This window comes from Sinohyriopsis cumingii, unplaced genomic scaffold (genome assembly GCF_028554795.1).
Source record: "Sinohyriopsis cumingii isolate HCF-2022 unplaced genomic scaffold, ASM2855479v2 utg001246l, whole genome shotgun sequence".
NCBI classification, from domain to species: Eukaryota; Metazoa; Mollusca; class Bivalvia; order Unionida; family Unionidae; genus Sinohyriopsis; species Sinohyriopsis cumingii.
The window spans coordinates 500,580-527,470 of record NW_028315975.1 but is presented as its reverse complement, the minus strand read 5'-3'; the positions used below and the strand labels follow the sequence as shown (position 1 = coordinate 527,470).

The window sequence follows — 26,891 nt, the reverse complement described above, 5'->3', positions numbered from 1 at the left end:
CTTGTTCGTTCGTGCTTTAACATCTAGCACTTTCAAGTCGTATTACGCTGTGTCTAGTTGCGATGAATCTTTTTGTTTCAAATTATTGAATTCATGGTGATTATTATCTCTAGAAATACAAAAGTGCTTCTGATAAAATTCTTAGATTGAGACATTAACTGGAATTTACACTGAATTCAACATGGAATTGTATTACTGTGATTCAACAAAAGACCGTTGACTCATCAACCCTCTACATGTTATAACAGACACGTCATCGCCTTCAGTTTTTAATTTCTTCGGGACCTTTACTGAATTTTTTCAGGATTTTTAATTATTAGGACTTGTGTCTAATTCTTGGATTATTTTGAGATTTAATTCGCAATACCGTAAGGTTTTTCTTTCTTACTTTGACTTTGTATTCTAGGAAAATAAATTATCTGTTAAATTTTACAAAGCTTGATGTTTTTTACCTTTTTCTGTTACTAATTTTAAGAGCAGAAAATTGGGCGCTCGTCCATTGGATACGAATTTCGCTAAAATATTCCTCAAAAGTTTGTTTTTGAAATTTTGAATCACTTTGTTTTGTAATTTTCAAAATCCCAGGTATTATTTAATCTTTTAAAAATCTTTAGTGAAATCAACAAGCTTTGTACAATGTCATCCAAGGTGACCTTTATTTCAAATCCTAGCCAGGAACAGGTAGGCTTCTTGAAAAAATATGAATTTCCTCAGCTTGTCAGAAAATATGATCTTTCTGAGGCAAACGCTTCTTTAACGAAGCAAGAAATAACAAATATTTGTGTCCAATATTTGGTGGGAAAGAATGTTTTGGATAAAGGTGCTTTGGATTTGATTAGCAAGTCTGTGTCAGACTCTAACATGAACGAAATTAAAATACAAGATGGAATAAGAGTCCAGAAAGCTTGAGCTCCAGAAAGAGAAAGAGGAAATCGAATGCAATTAGATAAAAAGGAAAGAGAGAGGAAAATGCATTTGTAGAAAGAGGATTGACAGACAAATGCAGTTACAGAAAGAAAGAAAACAAATGTTATTGGAGAAAGAGGAGCAAGAGATAGAAATGCAAATGCAATTGGAGAAGCAGGAGCGAGAGACAGAAATGAAAATGCAAAAGATAAAAGGAAGAAGAGGAACATCAATTTAGATTCAAAGAATTAGAGCTGGCGAATCCCCACGTTACAAACAAATTCAAGTTTTGATGTTACTAAGAATATTAGGTTAGTGCCCCCTTTTAGGAAAAAGAAGCAGATAAATATCTTCCTCGTTTTGAAAACAAAATGCTGAAAATTCATGAGAGCATTGGACTATATTATTATAAACTGCTCTTTAAGGCAAAGCCCAATACATCTATGCTTCCGTGTCAGTGCAGGAAAATGATGACTATGGTTTGGTTAAGGAATGGATCTTAAAGGGTTATGAGTTAGACCCTGAGGCTTATCGACAAATGTTTAGGAACTATAACAAATAACCTAGACAATCTCATGTCGAGTTTGCAAGAGAAAAAGTGCAGTTATTTGATAGGTGGTGCTTAGCCTGGAAAGATGGTTAAGATTACGTAAATCTAAGACAACATGAATTACATGAAGAGTTAAGAATTGTGTCCATAGTGACGTAAAGATTTATTTTGATGAGCATAAGGACGAAATTTTATAAAATGCTGCTCGTACTGCTGACGAGTGTTCCTTAGTTCATAAAGTTTCTTTTGTAACTAAGTCTTCCACTCAGCAGTCTTCTGCTAAAAAGTAGTTCCGCCTAATACGAGCTCTTCTAAATTTCAATCTGGCACAACTTGTAGAAATCAAGATTCTGATAAGGTTGATCAGAAGTAATTATCTCTTACTAAGTGTACCTATTGCAAGAAGAAATCACACATTTCTGACTGCTAGCAATGGAACAATACGCAACAGAATCAAGACAGGTCTATTCCAAATGCTCTTATTTCTAAGAGTCATGGTCACCATCGTGTATTAAAAGCAATACATGTGGTTGGGTCTAATAAACCCCAGTCTGACTTTATTATGGAGAACTATGAACCATTCATGTCGAAGGGTTCTAAATCACTTATGGTTGATTTAGACAATGCTATCCCTATTAAAATTGTAAAGGACACATGAGCGTCTCGTGGTCTTTTATTACCAGGTACTTTGCCTTCTTCTGTGAAGTCTTCTTCTAATGAGAGTGTTCTTATTCAGGGAGTAGAGTGCGGCTTGTAATGTTCCTCTCGTGTAAATTTGTCATCAGACTTAGTCTCAGGACCCGTGACAGTCGGAATAGTGTCGTCTTTACCTATGGAGGGCATTCATATATCACTAGGCAATGACCTAGCTGGAGATAAGGTTGTGGTTCATCCACTTGTAACTGACGAGCCTTGTTTGGATCAGAAAGTCAATCCTGTTGATAAAGAAATCCCTTATTTATACCTAGCTTGTGCACTTACTGGAGCTATGCCAAAAAAAGCTCTTGAAAATGATGTTCATCAGAAAAGTGTTCCTTTAGCTGACACATGTATTGGCCAGGCTTTTGATAAGGTCACTTTCATTCATTGGATTAATTCACAGTGATTCTATTTTAACTACTCATGCTCATTACTCTAATCAAAGTGACAAATGACAATCACTTGTCGTCGAACAGGAAAAAAATTCTGAGATCTCCAGTTTGTTTCAAAGTACCATAAGCGAAACTGAAGCCATAGAAGAACCTGTTTTGTTATTTCGTTAAAAAAAGTGGGTCCTTGTGAGAAAATGGAGACCACCTGAGGTACCTGTTAGTGATGAAAGGTCAATGAACTATAAACTGTAGTTCCAAAATCGTACAGACAGGAAATTCTTAGTCTGGCCCATGAAACTCATTTGGCTGGTCATTTAGGGATTAATAAGACCTATCACAAGATCTTCAATCACTTTTATTGGCCAAAAAATTAAAGTGATGTTTGTAAATACTGAGGATCTTATCAAACTTGTAAAATCTGCAGCCTATACCTCCATTTTACGAACCATTTAGCAGAATAATGGTAGATTGTGTCACTTCCTTACCAAAGACCAAGTCAGGTGACCAACACTTGTTGACCATAATGTGTGCGTCAATATCATTCCCAGAGGAAATTCCTTTGAGGAATATAAAAACTAAAACAGAATTAAAAGCTTTGATAAAAATATTTTACTCAATTTGGCATTCACAAATCAGTCCAATTTTATCAAGGGTCAAATTTTATGTCTGGAATTTTCCAGCCAGTTATGCTTGAATTTGGCATTCAGCAATTCAAGTAAAGCGACTTGAAGGTACGACTGGAGAATTTTTTCAGTCTGGTGATAGAGTTCTGTCTCTCTTGCTCATTCTTCAAAATTTTCTTCTGATTATGTATTATGGCCCTTGAATGAGTAAATTGCAATAGTAGTACTCCTGTGATGTGGATAAATTAAAAGAGTATCAGCATGTTGTTAGAGAAAGCCATGTTAATCATTCAATTCATTTAGTTTTACCTGTCCCTCACAATGAGGATTTAAGTATTGGAATGCAATCGGACTGTATTGATTTTGGAGTAACAAATCTTCCAAATTCAGAAATTATGAATAATCTGGATCAGAAACTTTCACATTTGCAGCAACAACAAAAAAGAATGAACTAAAACAGTTATTACTTGAATATGAATACTTATTTTCTACAAGAACACATAAAATCTGCCATGACGTTGAACTTGTAAATTCCACACCTGTGAAACAACACCAGTACAAGGTAAACCCTCTCAAACAGAATGTTTGAAAAAGGAAAATTCAGTATTTGCTGGAGAATGATTTCATAGAACCGAGCAAAAGTGACTGGAATTTATCATGTATATGTTGATTTCTGCTGCACATATTACACGTATGTCACACTTTTCTCTCTTCATAACAATATTTTATTTTTCTTCATGGTAAATGTTATATATATATATATATATATATATATATATATATATATATATATATATATATATATATATATATATATATATATATACATCAACTGCATAAATATATTCACATCAAATCACTTGTCTTTTCCACCCATTTGTGATAGCCTATTCATACTGATGTGCTAGTCTTGCTTTTTATACAGCCAATAGACACCATAAGAACTCGGACGAAAAGTCCACGTCAAAATGACTTTCCCTTTAAGAGTAACTAAAAGAAGCTTTTCAAGACGGCCATATACTGGAGGTCAGATCAGCGCCATTTTATGATTAACAAAATATAATCTTTTAGTATTTTAGTGAAACCCCCATGATGACATGACCATTCATTCAGGAGAAGAAGCTGGTCACTGTGTCAGCTATACTAGACCCCAGAACAGCGCCAATTACATTTAGGACCCAGTAGACATCATCTTACGTCTTGTGGTGAAAACCCCCATGTCAATATGACTTTCCATTCAGGAGGAGAAGCGATTAATAGATAGTTTTAGATGGCTGCGATGGTGGCCTTATTGGGTGTCAGAATGGCATTATTTTCGTTGAGGACCAATGAAAAATCGTAAGAAATCTTCGAGTAAAGATCACATATTTATACGACCATCCATTCAGTAGTAACATTAACACAATTTTCAAGATGGCCTTTGTGTGGTGGCCATTTTCGACATCATATCATTGCCGTTTTCGTTTAAGAGCAATTGGACATCATACAAAGTCATTTGGTGAAATCCCAATGTCAATATAAATTTCCGTTGAGTCGCAATAATAATTTCAAAATGGCTGCTAATGTGGTGGCCATATCGGAGTTTTCAGATCGGCACCATTTTATTTAGGACCAACTAGACGACATCATACAGTCTTTAAATGGAAACCCCATGTCGATATGACCGTCAATGTACCAAAATCTTTAAGATGGCAATTGTGGTTGCTATATTGGACACCAGATCAACACCATTTTATTTAGGACTAACTAGACATCATAAGAAGTCTTTTAGTTTAGTGTGTGTGTGTGTGTTAGTGTGTCTGTGTGTGATTTGGATTTTTAACGTAGCTTTAACAATTTTTTCAGTCATATAGCTCTAATGTCTGCAGTGTGGCAGTTTATAGTGATGTCCAGCACTGGGGCATCATGCCGCAGACATGTAGAATGATGTCCCATGTCCCGCCCAGTCACTTTATCCTGACACCAGGCCGACCAGTCCTAACACTAACCTCTTAATGCTGAGCGCCAAGCGAGGCAGCTGCTAGTACCATTTTTATAATTCTTTGGTATGACTCGGCCGGGGTTCGAACCCGCGACCTTTCGCATCCGAGGCGGATGTTCTAACCAGTCTTTTAGTAAAAACTCATTGGAATATGACCATCCATTCTGAAAAGAGTAACGACATGATTTTAAAAAATTGGCTGCCATGGTGCCTATACTGGACATCGTATTTACTCAATTTTCATTAGGGACCAACTAGACATAAGGCGTTTTTTTTTTTTTACTGAAAACAATTGCTGATATGACTATCCATTCTGGAGTAGCAGTGATAAGATTTTCAAGACTGGTTTTGGCAGCCGTATTATACGTCAGGTTGGCACCATTATTATTTAAGACTAATAAGACAAAAAGAAGTCTTTTAGTGAAAACCCCATGTTGATCACAAGTAGTAGCCAAAAAATAAGATGGCCACTGTGGTGGTTACACTGGACCTGAAAGCAGCACTATTGTAATCTAGCACCAGCTAGACCATGGGATGAATACATGTGTAAAGTTTCATAGCTATCTTCCAAGTAGCCAAAAGGTGAATGGACTGCAGGTGACAGACAACATACCATCCAATAAGTTCTTCTGGTCAACTGAGTAAATATCAATAAGGTTTTTGCAATCATTGCAAATGAATACATTGGAAGGCACACAAGTGACCAATCTAATATCTTGCCTTTCTTGTCATGTAAAGCAAGAAACTGAAGAGTGACGGACAAATGATGTCAATGTACCAGGCTTTCAGAAGTTTCTTGATCCACATAAATTCATAACTAATGCACTAATGGTTGGAATCCTTAAACCTTTGCATAATGAAGTTTCAATTATCATCTATTGCACAATTCAGCATCAGGCTGGGCACAGTGAATTCATGAAAACATTGAAATTGTAATACAAGCAGCTTTCTGGTTACAGACATTGCTATTTTGGCTGTCTGCTGAAAGACATGACTTTTATGCTGTCTGGTGAAAGGCATGGCTTTTTTAGGTTGTCTTCAGAAAGACATGGTTTTAGGCCATCTGGTCAAAGATACTGCTTCTTTTTGGCTGTCAGGTCAAAGACATGCCTCTTCATGCCTCTTTAAAGATATGGCTTTTTAATCTCTGTAAAACATTATTTGTGGCATACCCACATGTTATTTAAGTCATGTTCTTGTACTGTATGAACATGATTGAAATTAGCAAACTCTGAGATGGACAGGACTCAAAATGTTTTATTTGTTCTCACACATTTCCAGTGGGCAAGATAAATACATATGTTATATACAAATATGGAGTAGAAAAATAGAAATTCTGGTGAAAAATCCATTCTTCATCACTAGACCTACATAAACATAACAAGCTACGAATGAAGAATGCTGGAGCAAAAGTTTTCTGCATATAACCTGCAGGCACACGTTACAAAATTACACACACAAATTTTATGGAATTCTGTCTCACTGGCTTAAAAAGTGCACAGTTTTGAACCTAATATACCAGTAGTCACTAGCTCATATAAAGTAGGTCTCCGTTACCTACAGTCAATAGTGGTAAGCTGAAACTCTCAGAAAACGAGTCAATTAGGTTTCATGACCGTTACATACAAGAGTGCTTCTGGAGTTCAGCCAAATTCTAATACATATTATAACAATAAAAGCCCCAAAAGTAGGTCACTATAGTCCATTTTCAGATGTCAAATGGTAACTCAAATGATGACTGCATCCAGTTCCAGACCTATTGTTAAAATTGTGTTTGAGAAGTAAAGCCAAATGAACAAACACGTAAAATCAGATAAAACTGCAAAGTAATATCTATGATTCCATGACTTACTTTCCTTCTCAAAAATCTTTTCCAGCAAGAAACTCAAGCTCAAGCATGCAAAAAAAACTGAAGTTAGATATAATAATATGATACTTATGGTGCACATACATCATCCATGTTGGGCACTCTTGCAGAGGGACCCAATTTAAGGTCTTAAAGTTGTGTGACTGTTGCTTTATTCCTATTCATGTTATGGACTGTCAAATTTTAGAGAGTTTGTGTTTAAGCTTAAGATTCATGCTCAAAAAGTAATGTATATACTTGCTTATAATAGTCCAATTGCAAACTGCAAAGACCCAGACCTGCCATAACACAATACACCAGCAGATCAGGATCTTTGTTATCTGCAGGTTGACTCCACTTACAAGACAGTATATAAAGTATTTCGAATACGGAACCAAGTATAGTCTTTTCATGAAATACCAAGCATGAAGAAAGAAAATGAAACTAAGAAAAGATAAAATTATGAACAACAATGACCATTAATTTTGCTTAATTCTTCGCATTTAACAACACATTTCCTAAAGAATGCTAAAGAGTCATCGGTGGTATGATCACGACTTTTTGATACAGAAAAACTGAAATATTAAAATTTCTTTCTAAACTTGCAAAATCTAAATCTATTGATTCAGAATATAATCTCTCAGGAAATGTACACTAATATCTATATAGATTAGATTAACAAGTTTGCACAATTATTTACACTCACAAGATTAACAAGTTTACACAAGTATCTACCCAGGCTATATTAATAACTGTACATAAGTATTTACATAGGTTAGATTAAAAAAGATACACAAATATCTACATCTATATATGTTATCTGAGCAAATGAACACTATACATCTTTTCTCATCTTTGTTTGTTTTCATTTGTACAACTATTGTGTATATTTTCTGACCAAAGATTGTTATAAATTTGGGAGGAAATTGCACTTTACCAATAAGATTATTAATATGGATAATATAATCCATTAATATAATTATTATAGTTGGATGCATTACCATATATACTCGCTCATGAGTTGAGTCCAACTGCAAACTGCACAGACCCAAATCTGCTGTCGCATAAAGCCTAATCTGCAGGTGCATTATGCTACAGCAGATAAGGCTATTTGTTGTTTGCAATTTGACTTGACTTATGCATGAGTATATACAGTAACAAGTACAGTACTCCCTCAGTATAATGCAATCAACTGGAGCAATTCAGTACTCTGCCATATATTGACATGACCTTATAATGAAGTATACTATACAGCACTCTCTCATTATAATGCCATCAACAGAAACCATCGAGTACTCTGCCATATATTGAAATGACCTTATAATGAAGTATATTATACAATACTCTCATTATAATGCTATCAACAGGAACCATTGAGTACTCTGCCATATACTGATATGACCTTATAATGAAGAATATTATACAGCACTCCCTCACTATAATGCTATCAACAGGAGCCATTGAGTACTCTGCCATATATTGATATGACCTTATAATGAAGTATATTATACAGCACTCCCTCATTATAATGCTATCAACAGGAGCCATTGAGTACTCTGCCATATACTGATATGACCTTATAATGAAGTATATTATACAGCACTACCTCATTATAATGCTATCAACAGGAACCATTAAGTACTCTGCCATATACTGATATGATCTTATAATGAAGTATATTATACAGTACTCCCTCATTATAATGGTGCCCATAGGAGCCCAAGCTTGTACTGCCTTTAACTGAAACAGCCTTAAAACAAAGTATGTATAATAACTTAACAAAATGTTCACTGGGACATGGACAAATGCATATTTTAAAAAATGCATGAATCCTGATAAGACTGTTTCTTCTTTTTAATTGCCAAGTACTGAAACCATCTCTGACTTTGTTACCAAAACTATTTTTTTTTTATGTTTTTGTTAACATGTTCAAAGGAAATTTGCAAGTACAGTATACAATTCTTCATCGTGACCTTTGGTCCTGAACCTGGCATAAAGTACAGATCACTAAACTGTTCTTAATGTCAAGATATACCAACATGCCAAGTTTGATCTAATTCATCAGTAAGGTTTTCTGGAGAATACGTAACAATTTTCTGATCAGGTATTAAACAAAGCATTCTTCTGAGATATCAATAAAATGTGTTACATGATAAAACTCCAACCATGCTTGGTTTTGTTATCACGCTTACAAACCAGTACAACTCAAAATTAAGGTCAAGATCATTGACCTTCAAATAAATGTCAGAGTGGTAACTAGAATTTTTTGAATAAACTGCCTATAAATACATGTCTGGTCAAAATTCATTTGCATATGTACAAGCCATTTTGTTTATACACTCAATGAAGTAGAAAAATAAAAGCCATGACTTTTGACTCGACCTCAAGGTCAATTTAGTCTGGTTTTCAAAACAAAATAACCCTATTCCATGCCACAAATCATGACCAAACTCTGTGGATGGCTTGCATTTGTTAAAAGACACATCTCTCACTTTTTAAGTTATTAGATCAATGATCAAGATCATCAAGACTGGAAATACAAAAATGGGTTTTGTAAAGTAACTCGACTTGTCTTTTACAGTGACACATTTTATGGATGTCCTGCATTTTAGACAAGGAAGACACCCAGTGATATGATGATGCATATCATTTAGTGTTGCTAGGCAATACTGCTTTGCAACACTGACATAGTACATGCATCAAATCGTATAGTCCATAGTAACCAAGTATCCAAGCAATGAAAGAGGGTTTAGATATATAAAAAGTGAAAGAGTGCTATTTCCTCATGTACGTTCCACAATTTGTGATAATCTTACTCATCAAATAGTCTATTTTTCTTTTTGCTAGTCTATCAGGCAATTCAAAATTTGGAAAGCATGAGAATATATCAATTCCCCCACACACACATAAAGGTCATATTCATTATGAAGCTAATAAAGAAGAAAAATATACAGAAACGTGTTTATCAAACACATCTACTCACCACTGGGCAGATGTAAATTTGGGTGTGTCATTAACATACATGAAATAATACGATTAGTGGAAAACTGTCAGACAATGGCCAGAAATCCCATTTTGTACTATATCCTTGAAAATTTTCAATCTTTTCTTCACAAGGAACAGCTGAAACAAAGCTAATTAGCTGAAAAAGTTTTATGTCAGTATTAATGAACAGAAAGAAAATGTTACCATGAACTGCTAAAACAGCAGAAAACAATGACAAGTTTTATTTTTGATTGATGAATAAATCAAGTATGCAGTTTGATCAAAGGTAAATAATGACCTGCTTCTACAGAAAGGCAGGACTCTTCTGCACAATGTGCATACATATATACATTACACACAAACTATTCCTGATATTTAAATCTATGTTACAAGCTAAAAAATTTCAATTTCCAATATGGCGGATTATCATAAATTGGTAACTACAGCATAGTTTGAATTCAGCTCTACATAAACTATGAATGGATTTCTCATAAAATATGACTAGAACATTAATATTTTGCACATATAACAAAAACTGAGATCTCACTTTTTTGTGCTAGTCACAAAGCCAAAGTAGCAGAGTCCTTCTATTAGATAAAAATGAAAATTATTATGCCATGGAATGTAAAGAATGCCCTGAAGTCGTGCCATTTATCTGCTCAAGTCACAGAAGAGCTTGAACACATTCTATACTTGTTGTTGTTGTTGTTGTGGGGTTTAACGCCATTTTTCAGCACACGACAGGCTATGCATGGCGGCCAGTATTAATGGTGGAGGAAGAACCAGGGAAAACCCCGGGAAAAACCACCAACCCACGGGAAGCTACTGGCAGGCTTTCTCACATACCCACATTGGCTGAATCCTAGACTCGAACCCATGCAGACAGTGGTGAGATGGCAGTGATCCGTAACGGAGAGCGCTTTAGACCACTCGGCCACTCGGGGCCCCCCATTCTATACTGAATACCGATCTCCATTTTCATAGACTACCTTTAGATCTGCTTCAAAACTAAATTGTAAAATGAACAGCAAAAGTTTCCTTTGCACTAAGTATCTTAAATTGTGGGGCTAGAGTTTACAGTGAAACAGCTTTCAGATTTTAATGATACTGTACACTTAGCAAACTCTCCAGGAGAAGTCAAATGGCCTGGAGGTGGAGTCTGGCCATGTAATAACCAGTAGAACAGTACATAGATAAGCTCCACCTTCTTCATGTGACCTTTGTCTTCTTATCAATTGCCAAGCACAACTATAAAACAAAAAGTTTGAGTTTAATTTATATATACAACCAATCAGCTTCCTGTCTTTTGTAAGCTAACTGGCTCTAGTCTAAACTATTATGATGGCTATAAACCATGAAGGATTCAGCAGAGAACAGCTGTTTCTGCAGGGATATTGGCAGCTGAGCAGTTCCAAATATGAACAAGCACACTGCATCATACAATAGTGTAGTAAACAGTCAGCAGTATATATTCTATATAAATACAAGTAGTTCACCACTAGAACATTCCGTACCTTCCACATATAATTAAACCTAAAGCAGATGTCAAGATTATTGTGAATTGTGTAACATTTTTTTCCTCATAAATCACATTTCGGTTAATAAATAACTAGAAGATATGTGTTTCATGACTCAGCATGAAAAAGAACTTAGAATAAGTACTGTACAGTATATAGGTAAATATTTTAGTAAATATTCTCAATGGGTGTTTTGGGGGAATACTACCAAATGTTGACTGTCATAATATTAAGGTACAGATGTCTTTACACAAGGTATTAATAAAAGAGAATTATCTTGCAAAGCTTGTAGCATCACATGTTGCCTTCCTTTATACCAGTACTACAGAAACATACCAAATGTTTCACATACAAAGTATATTACAAGCTTACTGGGTAACTTTCATTGTTTCAATACAACAACAGCATATCCCCATGTTGCCTTTCATACACAAAAGTGTTTTTAAAAATCTATGGCAAAGAATCAATAGTGTAAAATTAACCTTTTTACAAAATAAATTGTGGACAACTCGTATATACCTCATTAATTAAATTACTTTCATACTCTGTCCTAAGTTGCAAGAAATACTGTCATATTTTAGTACAAGATGTGTATTATTAAGCACCAACATTACATGCACAGCAACTTATTTCCTTCACAAATACTAATTTACATGTAACACCAACAGAATAAACAATTTTCTCCATTTCCATATTTTAATGTTAAAACTGTTCCTAGTGAAGAAATGTCATACTTTGAGCCAAATGGAAAAAGTAATGATTTTTGGGAATTTTTGGGATGCCATCTGAAATTGATAACAAACAGTTTAAACTCACCCTTATATTTACAGTCATCAATGGAGAAGTTAAAAGATAAATATATTCTGCAATGTTATGAAAAAAGAAATTAGATGAGATAGGAAGTACACATTAGGATGTTATAATAAAGAATATTCAATTGTTTGCTGCCATCCAAAATCTTGAAAATGTGAATTTAAATATCACTTCTGATCGAAGTCTGTTTAAGAAAGAATACTTTTGGGGACTTGTGCAGAACATTCCCATAAGGTCAAACAAAATGTGTGTTTCCTATTGCACTAGTTTTAAAATTAGAATAGGCAGGTACATATTTTTTCATTTAAATATTATGTATATTATAATGATTAGTATATATAATGTATATGCACTTTAAGTACTGGGCTAAACCTGCTCAGTCAGATGATCAAACCAAGTTCAGTAATTTTTTAAATGGGGGGATGGGGATTAGTAGGGTGTGCTAAGCTAAAAATAAGGACGGTTGGCCGACTGGAAACACATATATTTTTATTTTTTGGCCTAAACTTACTTGGCCTAATAGCTGGGTGACCTCAAACCATCAGATTCCATCTATGCACAATCATCTTTAGAGCCGATCATATACATGGAAATAAATAATTTATGCTGAATACAGCCTTTTCCACACTTAAAAAGTACCACAATCTGGAATCCGTAGATGAGGTACATGTATAAAAAAAACTCATCAACAAAGAATCTTGCAACTTTCCATGAGAAACATTCAGACTCATCACATATATAAATTCCACTTTTGCTTCAGAACATCATAAAAGATATTCCCATAAAATAAAAATCCCATTTTCCAGTCCCATGGTGCTATTTCATGTTAAAGTAAGTGCAAGTTGTGAAAAGCAGTTCATCATCATTAGATAGTGTTCTGTTTCAGGAGTGATCTCTCGAGTCATGCTGAGGAGACGTTCTCTCAAAGTTTCAAGCTGCACTGGAATTTGTTCCAGATTATTCACATCCTGGGAGCGCAGCGTACAGTGTTCTTTCTCTGCATACTGTGCCCTTCTCCTAAGTGCCACATGCAGTTTACCTGTAAAACAGTGTAGGATAAAGTCATTAATAAAAACTTTGCAGGAGAATGTCTTCAACAAAAACAGTGTAAAGGCATCAAAAGAACTAATAAATTTTAGAATCAGCCAGCAGACATAGCCCAATAGGGGCTTCCAAGGATAAAAAGGATGTGGTAGCCCAGCTTAAATTCTCAAACAAAGCATTTAGCTACATATATGAAACTGCTGACTTGAAAAAAAAAGCTTGGAGACAAACCATTTTATTCTCAGAATGGGACTCAGATTTTTTTAAAAATACAAATTCTAGGCCCTGCTTAACTTGAAAAAAATTTCTTGCTTGGATTTGTATGAAAAAAAAAATGAACTAATTTCATTCTATGCATTAGCTGAAAAAATATTATCTCGAGATACAAGAAGACAAACAATTCTCCTGGTTAAGGTTATCCTATATCCCCTACCCCTCTCCCAACTCTGACAATTAATGGTTGATCAATTATCTTCTCATATATCATAATCTTCTAATACTATCTTGTGTCATATATATCAAAATTGTGTTCTTAATTTTTGTCCATGATTGCAGATTGTACTTTAAGATAATGGTTACCTGTAAACATGATTAAAAAGTTAACTTTTATCATTGATTTTAAATAGGATGTTGACATAGCTTTCAGATTCAAAACTGTTTACAATTTGATTGGAATTTTCCATTAAAATAACTCATATCTAGTTAAAGTGACAAGTATATAAATAGGGACTTGGCAAGCAAATAATTCATTCCTATTTTAAGAACAGTCTGTAGAATAATCCATTTGTTATTAATGTTTAGAGTCGTGTCCAGACACAATTCAAGAGGAATTATTTAAATTATTAATTGAAATTGATAAGTGTTCATTGATTTTGGATGTACACATTTTTTTTTAATTATTGAAAACTAAATAAAAGGCATTCTGGATTACATCACTGGGGTACATCAGGAGATTCAAGACTAATGCAATTCATTCGGAACATCTAGATCTATACAACTGGAATTATGATAGGCCATTTAAGATTATTTGGAATTTAAATCACAATACTGAAAGTGTCTCTTAAATTTTCAGTGATAAGTAATTGGTTGGTTTTACTTAAATTGTCTTTTCACCTTCTTTCTGATACATATACATAGAGTACAGCTAATGCATATTTTCAGAATCCCATGTATCACAGCAGGAGTGGACAGAAAGTGGAGAAGATCAGGAAGGAAAAAAAAAAACAACATCTACCATCTCTGCATGAGTCTTGGTGAGAACAGCCACTGCGTGCATGCTCTTTGGATGTTGAGAGAGAGAGAGAGAGAGAGAGAGGAGGGAGGAGACATGCAATGCTATCTACATTGTTATCAGTTGATTATTAAGGAGCTAAATTCTTCTTTCCAACTGATTTTTTTTATATACAAATTTGATTTATCATAATATAAATTAGTTTCAGGTAAAATCAAAGAATGGGAATGTGGCTTTCATGTTACAAATCAGAACAAGACAATGGTTTTCATGCATTTAACTGCCACCCACACCCCCCCTTGAAATTGAAATGGTCTCTCCCTAATAAATAAATAAAAAACTTAAACGGATGTTTAACAGAAATAATGGCAGTGACCATTGTAAACACTTATAAAATGTTAGCATCAAAAGATGTAAATTTCAGCTTGGGAAAGGTGTGTTTATTCTGTCACACAAGCCATCCTTCTTTGTGTTCTGTACTTGACAGCTCAAATTAACAAAGAAGCTTGGTAACTGGTCCAAATTAATCTGACTTCAACATATTGTTGAAATGAAGAATAATGTGGAAAACTGTCACATCTTAAATGTTCTGAGATTTCAATTTCCAATAAATGTATGTCATTCTGTGTAGATGTCTGTCTCCAAATGTACAGTATGTTAACCTTAACTATGAGTGGCGTTACTATCGGAACTTGTTCGACATTGTTTCACTTCAACCAGTTATGATCGTGATTTTGTTGTCAAAATTTTTGGTGTTATCTTTAGTTATGTTCTTTTCACTGCTGGGAGTGTACTATCACTTACTTTAACCACAGAAGTCTGATGTTTTATCAATAAAGTAAGGCGAAATCTCTGACAACATGAAATCCCTTATCGGTAAATTAAAAGAACACAAGACAAGAAGTGCAAGCATGAACACAACCCTCTGCTCGATTCAACATTTCTCACGTGTCTTTTATCGCTTCAGAATCACAAGAAGACTGAAAAACTACACATATACATTCAAAAGACAGTGACGTACCAATGCATAACTCTCGGACAACCATCGCATGAATCCAATCTGCCAAATTAACCTTTATTTTCACCATTACAGCCACAAACCCTTTCTATTAGAATCCACCAGACAGAAATATCCCAGTTGGAAAGAACAATGTAGTCCAATGAATAAAATATCGGGTCCCTTATAGTATGGGTACACTCAGAACTGATCCAGCAACTAGTTATGTTCATGTATATTCTACTTCATAATTGGACCATTACTGCTTACGACCTAAACCAGTGTAAATTCAGCATTTAATTTTTTCTTGTTCGTGTTTTTGAACAGAAGCTGTCATTATCCGAAGTCCGAAAACGTGCAAGTGCTGCACTGTATCAAGACCTAGAGTCAACATTTGTTAAGTCTTTTTGCAGTTATGTTTTTGAGAAAATACAGAACTTGTGGCCAAAATATTTAAATAAATGTATATACCGTTTCTAATTATTACAAAGATCCTGGTAGTATATATAAATTTATACTTTTTCCATCCAACTGTATCCTTTAAATGACATGTATGTAGCACTGCTTGCATCTTGAACCCCTAAATGGGAATGAAATGCTTCTAAATTTTCAATCAATCAGATCATGAGGACTTTCAACCAATCAGTATCAAGACAATTTGCCAACTGACTGGTAGCTTAGCAGGGCCAGTGGGTATAAAAGCCAGAGAGAAATGCCTGAAGCCATGCAGATTAGAAGGACTAGAAAGGGCAATTACATACAACATTAAGCATGCCTGTCTTTGCTGCTATGTTGAATTAATTGCAGGTTCTTATAATAAGGAGATAAAAAGCACAAGCTACAAAACTGGAGTCACAAATTCAGTAAGCAGATAGCGAGTCTAACAACAGTCCAAGCACAATTTGAGCTGTTACTGTGCTAGCATGGAGATGAAGTTACTTTGTCTCTCTGATTTTAAATACCATGGTTTTCATTTCATAAAATTATTTATTTCCATGGCAGACAGCTCATTCTCGATTTAGCTAATCACAGTGTATTTGAAATTCAGAAACATGATACAGATTCTTAATATCATATAGTATACCTATATAATTAAGTTCCTTCTTTATCCCTTGTAACTCAACTATAAAATATAATGTGGACTGACCCATCCTATTTCAGTAAAAAAGTTCAAGGCATAAGCTGTTTGTGCTGAATCATACATTCCTAAATTGTATAGCTAAATGCATACATTTTAGAGTCCATGAACTGCAATAGGACCCAGAGCAACATGCACTATTTGTTAAATAGCAGCCACTGGGCTACTAGACACCAACACATAGTAACTGCCACCGAGCATTCTGGAAGCCCCTGGGCTACTAGACACCAACACATAGTAACTGCCACCGAGCATTCTGGAAGCCCCTGGGCTCTGAGCACAAGACTTTGAACACCGCATCTGCCAATTATAACCTATCCTACTGATAGATCCACTTTCATTAAAATCTCTAATCCACTTTCATTAAAATCTCTAATCCACTTTCATTAAAATCTCTAATCCACTTTCATTAAAATCTCTAAATTTTAATAATCTAATCAACTAAAACTTTTTCATGTGAAAGTTTCTAAAAATACAGTAGTTTTATTGTTAAGTCTACAAAATGAAAGGATTTAACCATGCAAGTAAATATAATTTTCATACCCTGTGTTTGCCGCAAAACAAATAGTGCACAAGTCTTGCACATGCTTTCCAGCTGATCCAAGTTTAGTCTAAAATTCTGGATTTTAGTAATGTTTTCCAAATGTTTTAGTGAACGAAAGCAACATGATTCTGAGAAAAATGATTTGCTATTGCTACAATTTAAACTTCAGAGTTATAATTTCCAAAGTTCTGAAGTCTTATAGCATGTCCTCTGAGCTTGTACCAAAAACATTTTCACTTACCCACCCAACCCCGACTTTTTATCCCAAAATATTGGTAGGTATGCTTTACCTTGTGAGCTTGTTAGGTAGCTCTTCACAGAAAAAAACAGCAACATACATAATTCTTCACATGTTGTGGGATCTATGATGTCTTCAGTGTTTGATCTCGCCACTCCATTGTCCTCGTTATCAGAGGTAGGTGTTGTGGGTGGGGTAAGGTGGTTTTTATAAGGAACTGCACCGAAAAAGCTTTCAAACACAGAAGCCAAAGAGTCTGGAAATCCACCGAGCGGCATTATGTTATCATACTCCTTTTCAAGGACCAGCTGTGAAAGCTTCAAGGCCAGCAGGTCAGACATGATGGTCTGCAACAAAAGACTTTTATGGCTCAAACCTGGCAGATATATGTACATCTGTAGTAGTCGAGTTGCTACATAGGTTGCACAATCTTCACAGCTTCGACTAACATTCACTGCAAGATCTAACAACCTCTGTAAAATGGGGAGAACTTTATACTCAATGCTGTTTGGACTGCCTTGAACAAGTCCAGCACTTATAGCGTGGTCGCTAAGCCCACACAGAATGCAGCGAATATAATCCACGATCACCTCAATATTCGACCGAGATGTGTCATATGAAAGAACTTTGAATGCCATAGAAGACTGAATCTGTCTCTGATCACTGATATCTCTGTTGAACAGATCATCTAGTAGAACATCAGTTGCCAAACTCAACAAGAGACAGGCCTGGGTTTGTGTTCCTGTGCTACTCCCACAACTTCTGCTGGAAACAATTCCATTTAAGCAGTCCTCTATCAGGATCCAGTCCACTCGAATCAACCCTGGGTAGACTTGATTAATGACCATCAATGTCTGATATGCATACTGTACTAAATGAATGGAAACATTCTTGTCTTGAAAAGCACTTGTTACAATTCTTCCAACCATATCTGAAGTGGGTTTGCATCTAAAACAAACATCATTCAAAAACTTTAGGCCATGACTCAAGAACAGCATACCCTCTTCAAAACATCCTTCAATTGTATTAATATGCAACTGTGTCATTTGTTTGCAAGTTGAGTCTAACACTGATTCAAAAGGAAACCTACTACTTGGCGCAATCAAAATCTTTTTCCTGGTTTCCAATGAGGAAACAAGAACAGAAGTTGAACTTCCGGGCACTGGGAGAAAATAAGATTTAATATTTTCTTTACTGACTGAGACTTTTCCAAATTTTGAATCCAAACTGACGTTCACTTTTCTAGTTATAGAGGTCCTATCTGACTTTATTTCAGGAATTGTTGGTATTATGGGTAGAAGAACAGCCTTCTCTCCCATAGATTTTCCTGAAGTCTGCATGACTGATTTTGGTTCATCAATGCATTCTCTATCACTTGTAGAATGCTCCACATCTGAAACAAGAACCACAATCTCATCATTTTCATTCTTCGCATCTGAAGCTTGAAAACATTTTTCATTATTTACCCCCAAACCTTGGACTGCAAAGAGTTTCTTCAGTTTTGACTTTTGCAACAAATTCACTGGGAGTGGGCTCATTGTTTCCTCCTTACCAAATATACTTACATTCCCATCTACCAAAGTAGGTTCCTTTTGGATGACATCAAGAAAATGTCTACAGTCTTGTGAACTCTCCTGTTGAACAAGACCACCACTTAGGTCTGTTTTAGATCTATCTTTTACTCTCAATGGTGTCTTGATTTTACTTTTGAAAAGTTCAAGTTTTTCCTTCAAAGTTTTCTTAGCTTCTGGACTAAGCTCGGACCTTGGTGGAATACTCCTGTCATTATCTTTCTTACAAGAGAAAGCTTCGAAGATATTTGTTCTTGAGGAACAATTTACTTCCATGATAGTGCTACATGATTGGGACTTGTTCAATTTTGTTTCAAATTTGTTTCCTCCTGTTCTAATGAAATCTCGTACATGATTCTTTTCAGTCCAAGGTTTGAGTTCTTCTTTATCTATAACAGTATACTCCTTTGAAAGTACATCAGTAACTTTTGAAACAAAAGAACTTTCTGAGCTTGGTTCATATGTCACAATTTGTAAAGAGTTTTGACAATTTTTCAATGATTCAGAGTTGGTTATATTTTTATTCCATGTGTGGAAGTTATAACTTCTGGCATCATCTGAATCTAATATTCCCTGAAAAGTATCATCATCTATGCACCTTGCTTTCCCATCATCAGAAAATGAATGCCATAAGCTCCTAACTGACTTATTTGACTGACTATGTCTGTGCAATTTTTTTGAGCTTTTCCCATTATCACTATGCCTGAATTCAGAGTAAAAACCATTAAACATTGACTCTGAACTTGACAAATGTTTGTCTCTTTGTTCACCTGATTTCTGTTCATTTGAACTATCTGACTTGTGTCCTAGGTTCCACTGTGAATTCTGCCCTAAAGAAGCAATCATGCTTTTATGCTCTGTCCCCTTCAAATCATCACACACCCCAATGCTTCTTTCTTTACTTTCTGACCTTTCTTCATTATTATCTATGCCCATAAATTCAATCACATCACATGGAAGATCCTCCTGTTGATTTTCATTATTGGACAACTTGGATGACTTATAAAAGTCTGTCTCTGAAAATACATCTGCTCTTTCCATAGTAGGGGGATCCAGGTCTGGGAGGCTGCCATCTGAGAAATCCGAACATTCCTGTGATAGATCGAATGTCAACTGTATTGGCTCTAATACTGGTTGACCTGGCTTGCTCAAACTCTGACGTAGTCGTTTACTTGAGGAATGTGCTATATCATCTTGTTCGTTTAGTATCTCAGATGAATGGTGTCTTTTTAGTCCACTTTCATTCTCCTCCTGTATTTGCCAGCGTTCATTTTCCTCTTTGCCTTTACAAGCTTTTTCTGCACTTAAAGGTCTTGATATCTTGCACAAATCTTTCAGTTTATTAGGACTTGAACCTACTTCCTTATCACTACTAGAATGCCTCACATTCACAATACTATTGTTTCCAGCACTCAAATATCTATCAATACTGGATTTGTCTTTTTCATCCAAGGCATCACTACCATGATATCTTTCTTCTTCATTGTTTCTTGAGTGCCTATCTTTATCACAATTCAAGTGTGGATATCTATCAGTTAAAGAATTGGATGGTCTTTCCTTCTTAATGGATTGAAATATGGAAATCTCTTTGCTGTTTTGTTTGTCTTTTTCATTATTTAAACACTTTTTATAACTTTCTTTTTCTCCACTTTGAAGTCCATCAATCTGATCACTTTTCTGATCAACATATTCATTTTTCACATTACTTTTATGTCTCTGTTTTGGATCCCCACTTAAATGCCTGTGTTTGACATTAGTATCATGACCATCACCACTGGTGTCTTTTACTCTATCCCTAAAACGTCTCTTCTCAAAACTGGGTTGTCTTACTTTCTCCTCAGTAACGTTTACCTCTCTCTTAAAGGAAAGAGTTTTCTTCTGATTAACACCCAAGTCTTTGATAACTGATATCTCACCAGATGACCTGCATGAAAGCTCTGACTTCAGAGCCATATCAGCCTTTTTACGACCAAGTCGAGGAACTGTAGATCTCTGCGATGAGATTTTGGTTCCATGCTGACCATATTGATTGTTGTGCAATGATGGTGTGTCCGCTTGGATAACTGTGCTTGTACTAGGACCACAGGTATCATCAAACAGCACATGTCTATTTCCATAGGCTGCTTGGTGCTCCTAAAAGAAAGGGGAAAAAAATTCATTTAAAATTTTAAGACAAGAACATGTTACACAAATGAAGAAGAAAAAAACTTTTGCTGTTCACTGTTCTATATTCTAAATAATATTAGAAAAAATTTTGGGGAGAGGGCATAGTATAGCTGTAATACGTTCTTGATTCATATAGTCCTGGGGTTCTATCCACTTTTGGCAAAATTAAGGGTGACCATTTAAGCATCATGTTTTCATGTTTTTGTTTTCCATTTTCCTCCACCTCAAATAACATCTCAAGCCAAAATCAGAGCCTTGAAAGTATTGATCAAATATATTGCTAGCGTTTACACCAAGTTGTTTCTTTTCAAAACTTGCTCATGTTACTTGCTGTTTTATGCAATCTCAAGCTAACATACCCATTTCAGCTTTACATGTCTCAAGCTAGCATACCCATTTACACGTCTCAAGCTAACATACCCATATCTTACTTTTAGTTTTCAAAGTCTCATGCTAACATACCTATTTTAGCTTTACATGTCTCAACCTAACATTTTAGTTGTACAAGTCTCAAGATAACATATCCATTTTAGTTTTACAAGTCATAAGTTCACATATATCCATTTTAGTTTCACATGTTTCAAGTAAGCATACACATTTTAGTTTTACAAATCTCAAGATAACATACCCATTTTAGTTTTAAATGTTTTAAGTTAATATATCCATTTTAGTTTTGCAAGCCCTAAGTTAACATATCCATTTTAGTTTAAAAGTCTCAGGTTAACATACTTGTACACTATCTGTTGGGGGGTGCATCTGGGCCTGACATAATGCCCACCAAAGGAAAGTGAAGTGTTTCTCACAGCCTCTCCTTTCCAGGTGTAGTGATCACCATGAGACCACTGTCTGGCTCTGCTGAGGTTACTAGCATATGGCCTCTCCTACACTATTGTGTCCACAGCAGCACCTTCACGCAAGGCCCTCTGTTTTCACAGAGTCTGCTGTGTGGCACTACCAGGTGCCCCGCAGCTTAACTGGATGGGCAGACTGGGCTCTTTAGTCTTGGCAGGCAGCCAGTCGAAGAGAAGAAAAACTCTGACTCCAGACCCGGGCAGATGGAGCTCATTAGCCTTGTCAGGCAGATCATCTAGGAGAAGGAAACTCTGATTCCAAACCCACCAAGTCCCAGCCATTGGATGATGGCTCTGCTGCTTTGTGGATATATTCGGGAGAAGGAAAGGCTACAGGAGTAATCTCTGACAGAGAATCCAGAGTGGAGCCCATAAGGCGTCTGGGTGTCAACTACGACTTCCTTCTGGCAACTCCTGCATCCGAACTGGTGCCAAATGTTATGCTCAGCATTCCTTTGGACCCCACCAGCAAGGACAAGAAGGGAATCCTGACGTCTGGGCAGCCCAGGATCTCCATACTCCATGCCCAGACTTGCACCCTGGAGAGGCCACTCTAGCCTTACTACAGAGTGAGGAAACAACACAGAAGCTGGCAGTCTACGGGTTATAAGTCCCACCCAATTGGTGTAGGGAAAGGGCGACATTGGTCAGCTTCGATGGTGGGAGGGATCATCACGTCCCACTGGCCAACTACCGCCCGCCTCAAGCCAGGTAGCCCATAGTATGTAAAATGCTGACCTGCCAACTTCTGCCTGCTCCAGTGGGTGTGTGGAGCTCAGTGTGTTGTTCAGCATGACAAGCAGATGGAAATTCCACACCAGACAAAAGAAACAAGAAACCAACAAAGAAGACTCCAGCTCTTCGATTCACAAGCTGGAACTTGTGCACCATGTGCACAGGCATCTCTGACAACCTCAGGGAGTTGGACAACCTCAGGAAGGTTGCCATCTTTGACAGAGAGCTCACAAGACTCACAAGACTAAATGTAAGCATAGCTGCCCTCCAGGAAACCAGGCCTGACTCCAGCGACTCCCTCAGAGAGGTAAACTACACCAAAGCATGATGCCATAGCCAAGTGGAATGCCATGAAGGCTGCCATCTACAACACTGCCAAGTCCATGTTTGGAGAAATAGCCCAGCCAGGACTGGTTCAATGCACACATTTCAAGGATGTAACCAAAAATTGAGGACGAACAAAAAGCCTTCATAGCTTACAAAAAAATGCCCCAATGATCAGACATTTGCTGCCCTCATAAGTGCCCGAAGCATCACCCAAAGCTCGCTAGACGGTGCGCGAATGAGTACTGGCAGCAACTGTATGAAGGAATCTAGCTAAGTACCCAGTTTGGAAACATCCAAGGCATGTACAGTGGCATCAAGAAAGCTCTAGACCCTATAGTGAAAGTGGTTGCCCCCCCCCCCCCCGAAATCTCTTAACGGGAGAGAAGATCACAGACCATGAGCAACAGATGACCAGATGGGTGGAGCACTACTCAATGCTATACTCCCAAGAAACATCAGTCACCGATGCAGCCCTTAGCAGCATACAGAAAGTGCCCACCTTGGAGGAGTTCAGCGAAGCAATCGACTCCCTCCAAAACGACAAAGCGCCAGGTAGCGACAGCATCCCACCAGAAGCTATCAAATGTGGGAAACCAACATTGCTTCAGCCACTGCACAAGCTACTTTGCCTCTGCTGGGAGAAAGGAGCAGTCCCCCAAGGCATGCACGATGGCACGATTGTGACCCTTTAAAAAAACAAGGGTGACCTCACTGACTGTAATAATTACAGAGGGATCTCGGTCCTGATCAACGTTGGCAAAATGTACACCTGCATCTGCCTCAACATGCTGCAGCTGCTGGCAGACTGGGTGTACCCGGAATCCCAGTGAGGCTTCAAAGCAGGAAGGTCAACAAGAGACATGATCTTCTCCCTCCAACAATTCCAAGAGAAGAGCAAAGAGCAAGGTCAGCCACTCTACACGATGTTCATCAACCTCATCAAGGTCTTTGACCTGGTAAGCAGGATGGGCCTATTTGAACTTTTTAGTAAGATCGGTCACCCCCCAAAACTCCACAGCATGATAATCTCTTTCCATGCTGATATGAAGGGAACAGTCCTGTATGATGGATCCTCATCAGACTCCTTAACAGCAGCGTGAAGCAGGGCTGTGTACTGGCGCCAACCCTTTTCAGGATCTTCTTCTCCCTGCTCCTGTCCTACACCTTCAACTTGTGCAGTGATGGCATATAGCTACACACCAGGCCCAACGAGAGACTGTTCAACCTGGCTGGCAGCAGAGAAATGCGACAGAAAGAAGGGCACGGCAGCAACCCCACCAACTCCGATTTCCCAGTATGTGTGCACCAACTGCAACTGGGAATGTCACTCGCACATAAGCCTGCACAGCCACAGCAGATGATGCCAAAACCTCAGAGACAGACAACACTACAAGAGCGCAATTCGCATGGTCTCTTGAGAATGAGCTGCCAAAGATGATATGTTGCGTTCAGTTTCAATCTTTAGCTAAAATAACATTCTTCATTCAAAATTACTGACCATTAGGTAAGTGACATAAACAACAAATAGAATTCTAATGCTACAGCAGTATATGATCAAAATTTCTCTTTGATATTACGTTAAAAAGCTAATATATTTGTAATGTTTGTATATGTATATAATTTTCTACATATTTTGATCATTTTTTTTAAAATCATTAAAAATACATCTCTTCTCTTATATCTTGAGTTATTCCTATTACTAACATCGACGCTTCATCTGTCTGTGTCCTCTATTGCTGAACAACTGAAATGTGTATGTTTATAAGCAATCATTTGACATAAAATGAATCAACAAGAAACCAATGAAGAAATTTTAAAATTAAACACCAATTTAACCTGTAGCTCAATTTTTATGCTTTCACTGACAAACCATCTACCTCTGGCTATGTAAAAAACATGTCAATAAAGACAGTTATGTATTTTCAAATTATTGTATACTGTTCACCAATCTCAAGTTAGAATTTGTTTAAACCATTAGGAAGAACTAGCTTGTTTTACCTTGCACTAACATACCGCCCTAATGGAATGTTAAACACCTAGGTACTGATTTATCTAGCAGTATCACAATTCCCTAATGGAACATTCTAAACCTGGATACCATTTTACCTCACACTATCATGATTCCCAAATGGAACATAATACACCTGGGTACTGTTTTACCTTGCACTACATGTATCACGATTCCCTAATGGCACATTATACACATGGGTACAGTTTTACCTCACACTATTATGATTCCCTAATGGAACAATATACACCTAGGTACTGTTTTACCTCGCACTACACGTATCATGATACCCTAATGGAATGTTATACACCTGGGTACTGTTTTACCTTGCACTACATGTATCATGATTCCCCAATGACACGTTATACACCTGGGTACTGTTTTACCTTGCACCATCATGATGCCCTAATGGAACATTATACACCTGGGTACTGTTTTACCTCGCACTATTATGATTCCATAATGGAACATTATACACCTGGGTACTGTTTTACCTTGCACTACATGTATCATGATTCCTTAATGGAACGTTATACATCTCAGTTTTGTCTTACCTCGTACCATCATGATTCCCTAATGGAACATTATACACGTTGGTACTGTCTTACCTCACACCATCATTATTTACTAATGAAACGTTATACACATGGGTACAGTTTTACCTTGCAGAATTATGATTCCCTGATGAAGCGTTAAACACCTTAGCATTTCTTACCTCCCACTATCATGATTCCCTATTAAAGGGTCACACTTCCAGGTAAAGTGGGCAAATATGTTGTCTAAAAATGAAAAATGTGCCTTTTCTGTTTGGAAAGTAAAACAATTTTGCCCTTTGAGTTTTTAGATGCACGATGAGCAGCTGTGGCTTTCAAGATGCTCATTCATCTTTGCCAGTTATTTCCAGTGTTGTGTTGTAGCTCAAGGCAACCTGTAGGCATCAAGCCATCAAATAGCTGGTGTTGATTTCAGTTATGCTGACAAACTCTTTGAACATTCAGAGGCATGTGTTTTGATAGCTGATTGACCTTTAACCCTTTCCCTGAGTAAGATATATAATAGAGATGTGTTATATATGTTTCTGGTTATAGCAACTATCACAAGCCGATTTTGGCCAGTTATTGTTTGATGATAAAAATATATAATTTTGTGTTTTGAAACTTAAAAAATAGTTAGTCAATCATAATTTGTATTTTAAGAATACACTGTGACCTGAAGAATTTAAATGCCATTATGTGTATTATTTTCTTCATAAAATCAGTTTGAAACCGTAAGTGAACCTGTCTGGGAGAAATAATAAAGGACATCACTGTCTTGATACTACATGACCAGTATCATGATTCTCTAACGGAATGTTATACACCTGAACATTGTCCTACCTAACAATATCATGATCCCCTAATAGAATATTATAAACATGGGTTGTCTTACCTCATACTATCATGATTCCTTGATGGAATGTTATACACCTGGGTTATGTTTTACCTTGTAGTATCATGATCTCCTAATAGATTGTAATACACTTGGGTACTGTTTTACCTCAGACTATCATGATTCCATGATGGAATGTTATACACCTGGGATATGTTTTACCTTGCAGCATCATGATTCCTTAATGGAACATTATACACCTGAACCATGTCTTACCTTGCACAAACATGATTCCCTGATGGAATGTTATACACCTGGGTTATGTTTTAGCTTGCAGCATCATGAGCCATGTCTTACCTTG

At 36.5% G+C, this 26,891-nt stretch overlaps 1 protein-coding gene across 2 annotated transcripts in view; it reads right to left on the bottom strand.

Moving 5' to 3' along the window:
- Window positions 1–6,393: 6,393 nt before the first annotated feature.
- The window catches only part of LOC149772695 (uncharacterized), an 85,173-nt gene continuing 64,675 nt past the window's right edge, over window positions 6,394–26,891 (bottom strand). For both annotated transcript variants that reach the window (XM_089947478.1, XM_089947479.1), the window contains exons 2-3: window positions 17,557–21,208; window positions 6,394–13,351 (exon numbers count right to left, since the gene is read on the bottom strand). In XM_089947478.1, the coding sequence (XP_089803604.1) occupies window positions 13,134–13,351; window positions 17,557–21,208 (3,870 nt within the window). In that variant the 3' untranslated portion in view covers window positions 6,394–13,133. The remainder of the gene's footprint in view (window positions 13,352–17,556; window positions 21,209–26,891) is intronic.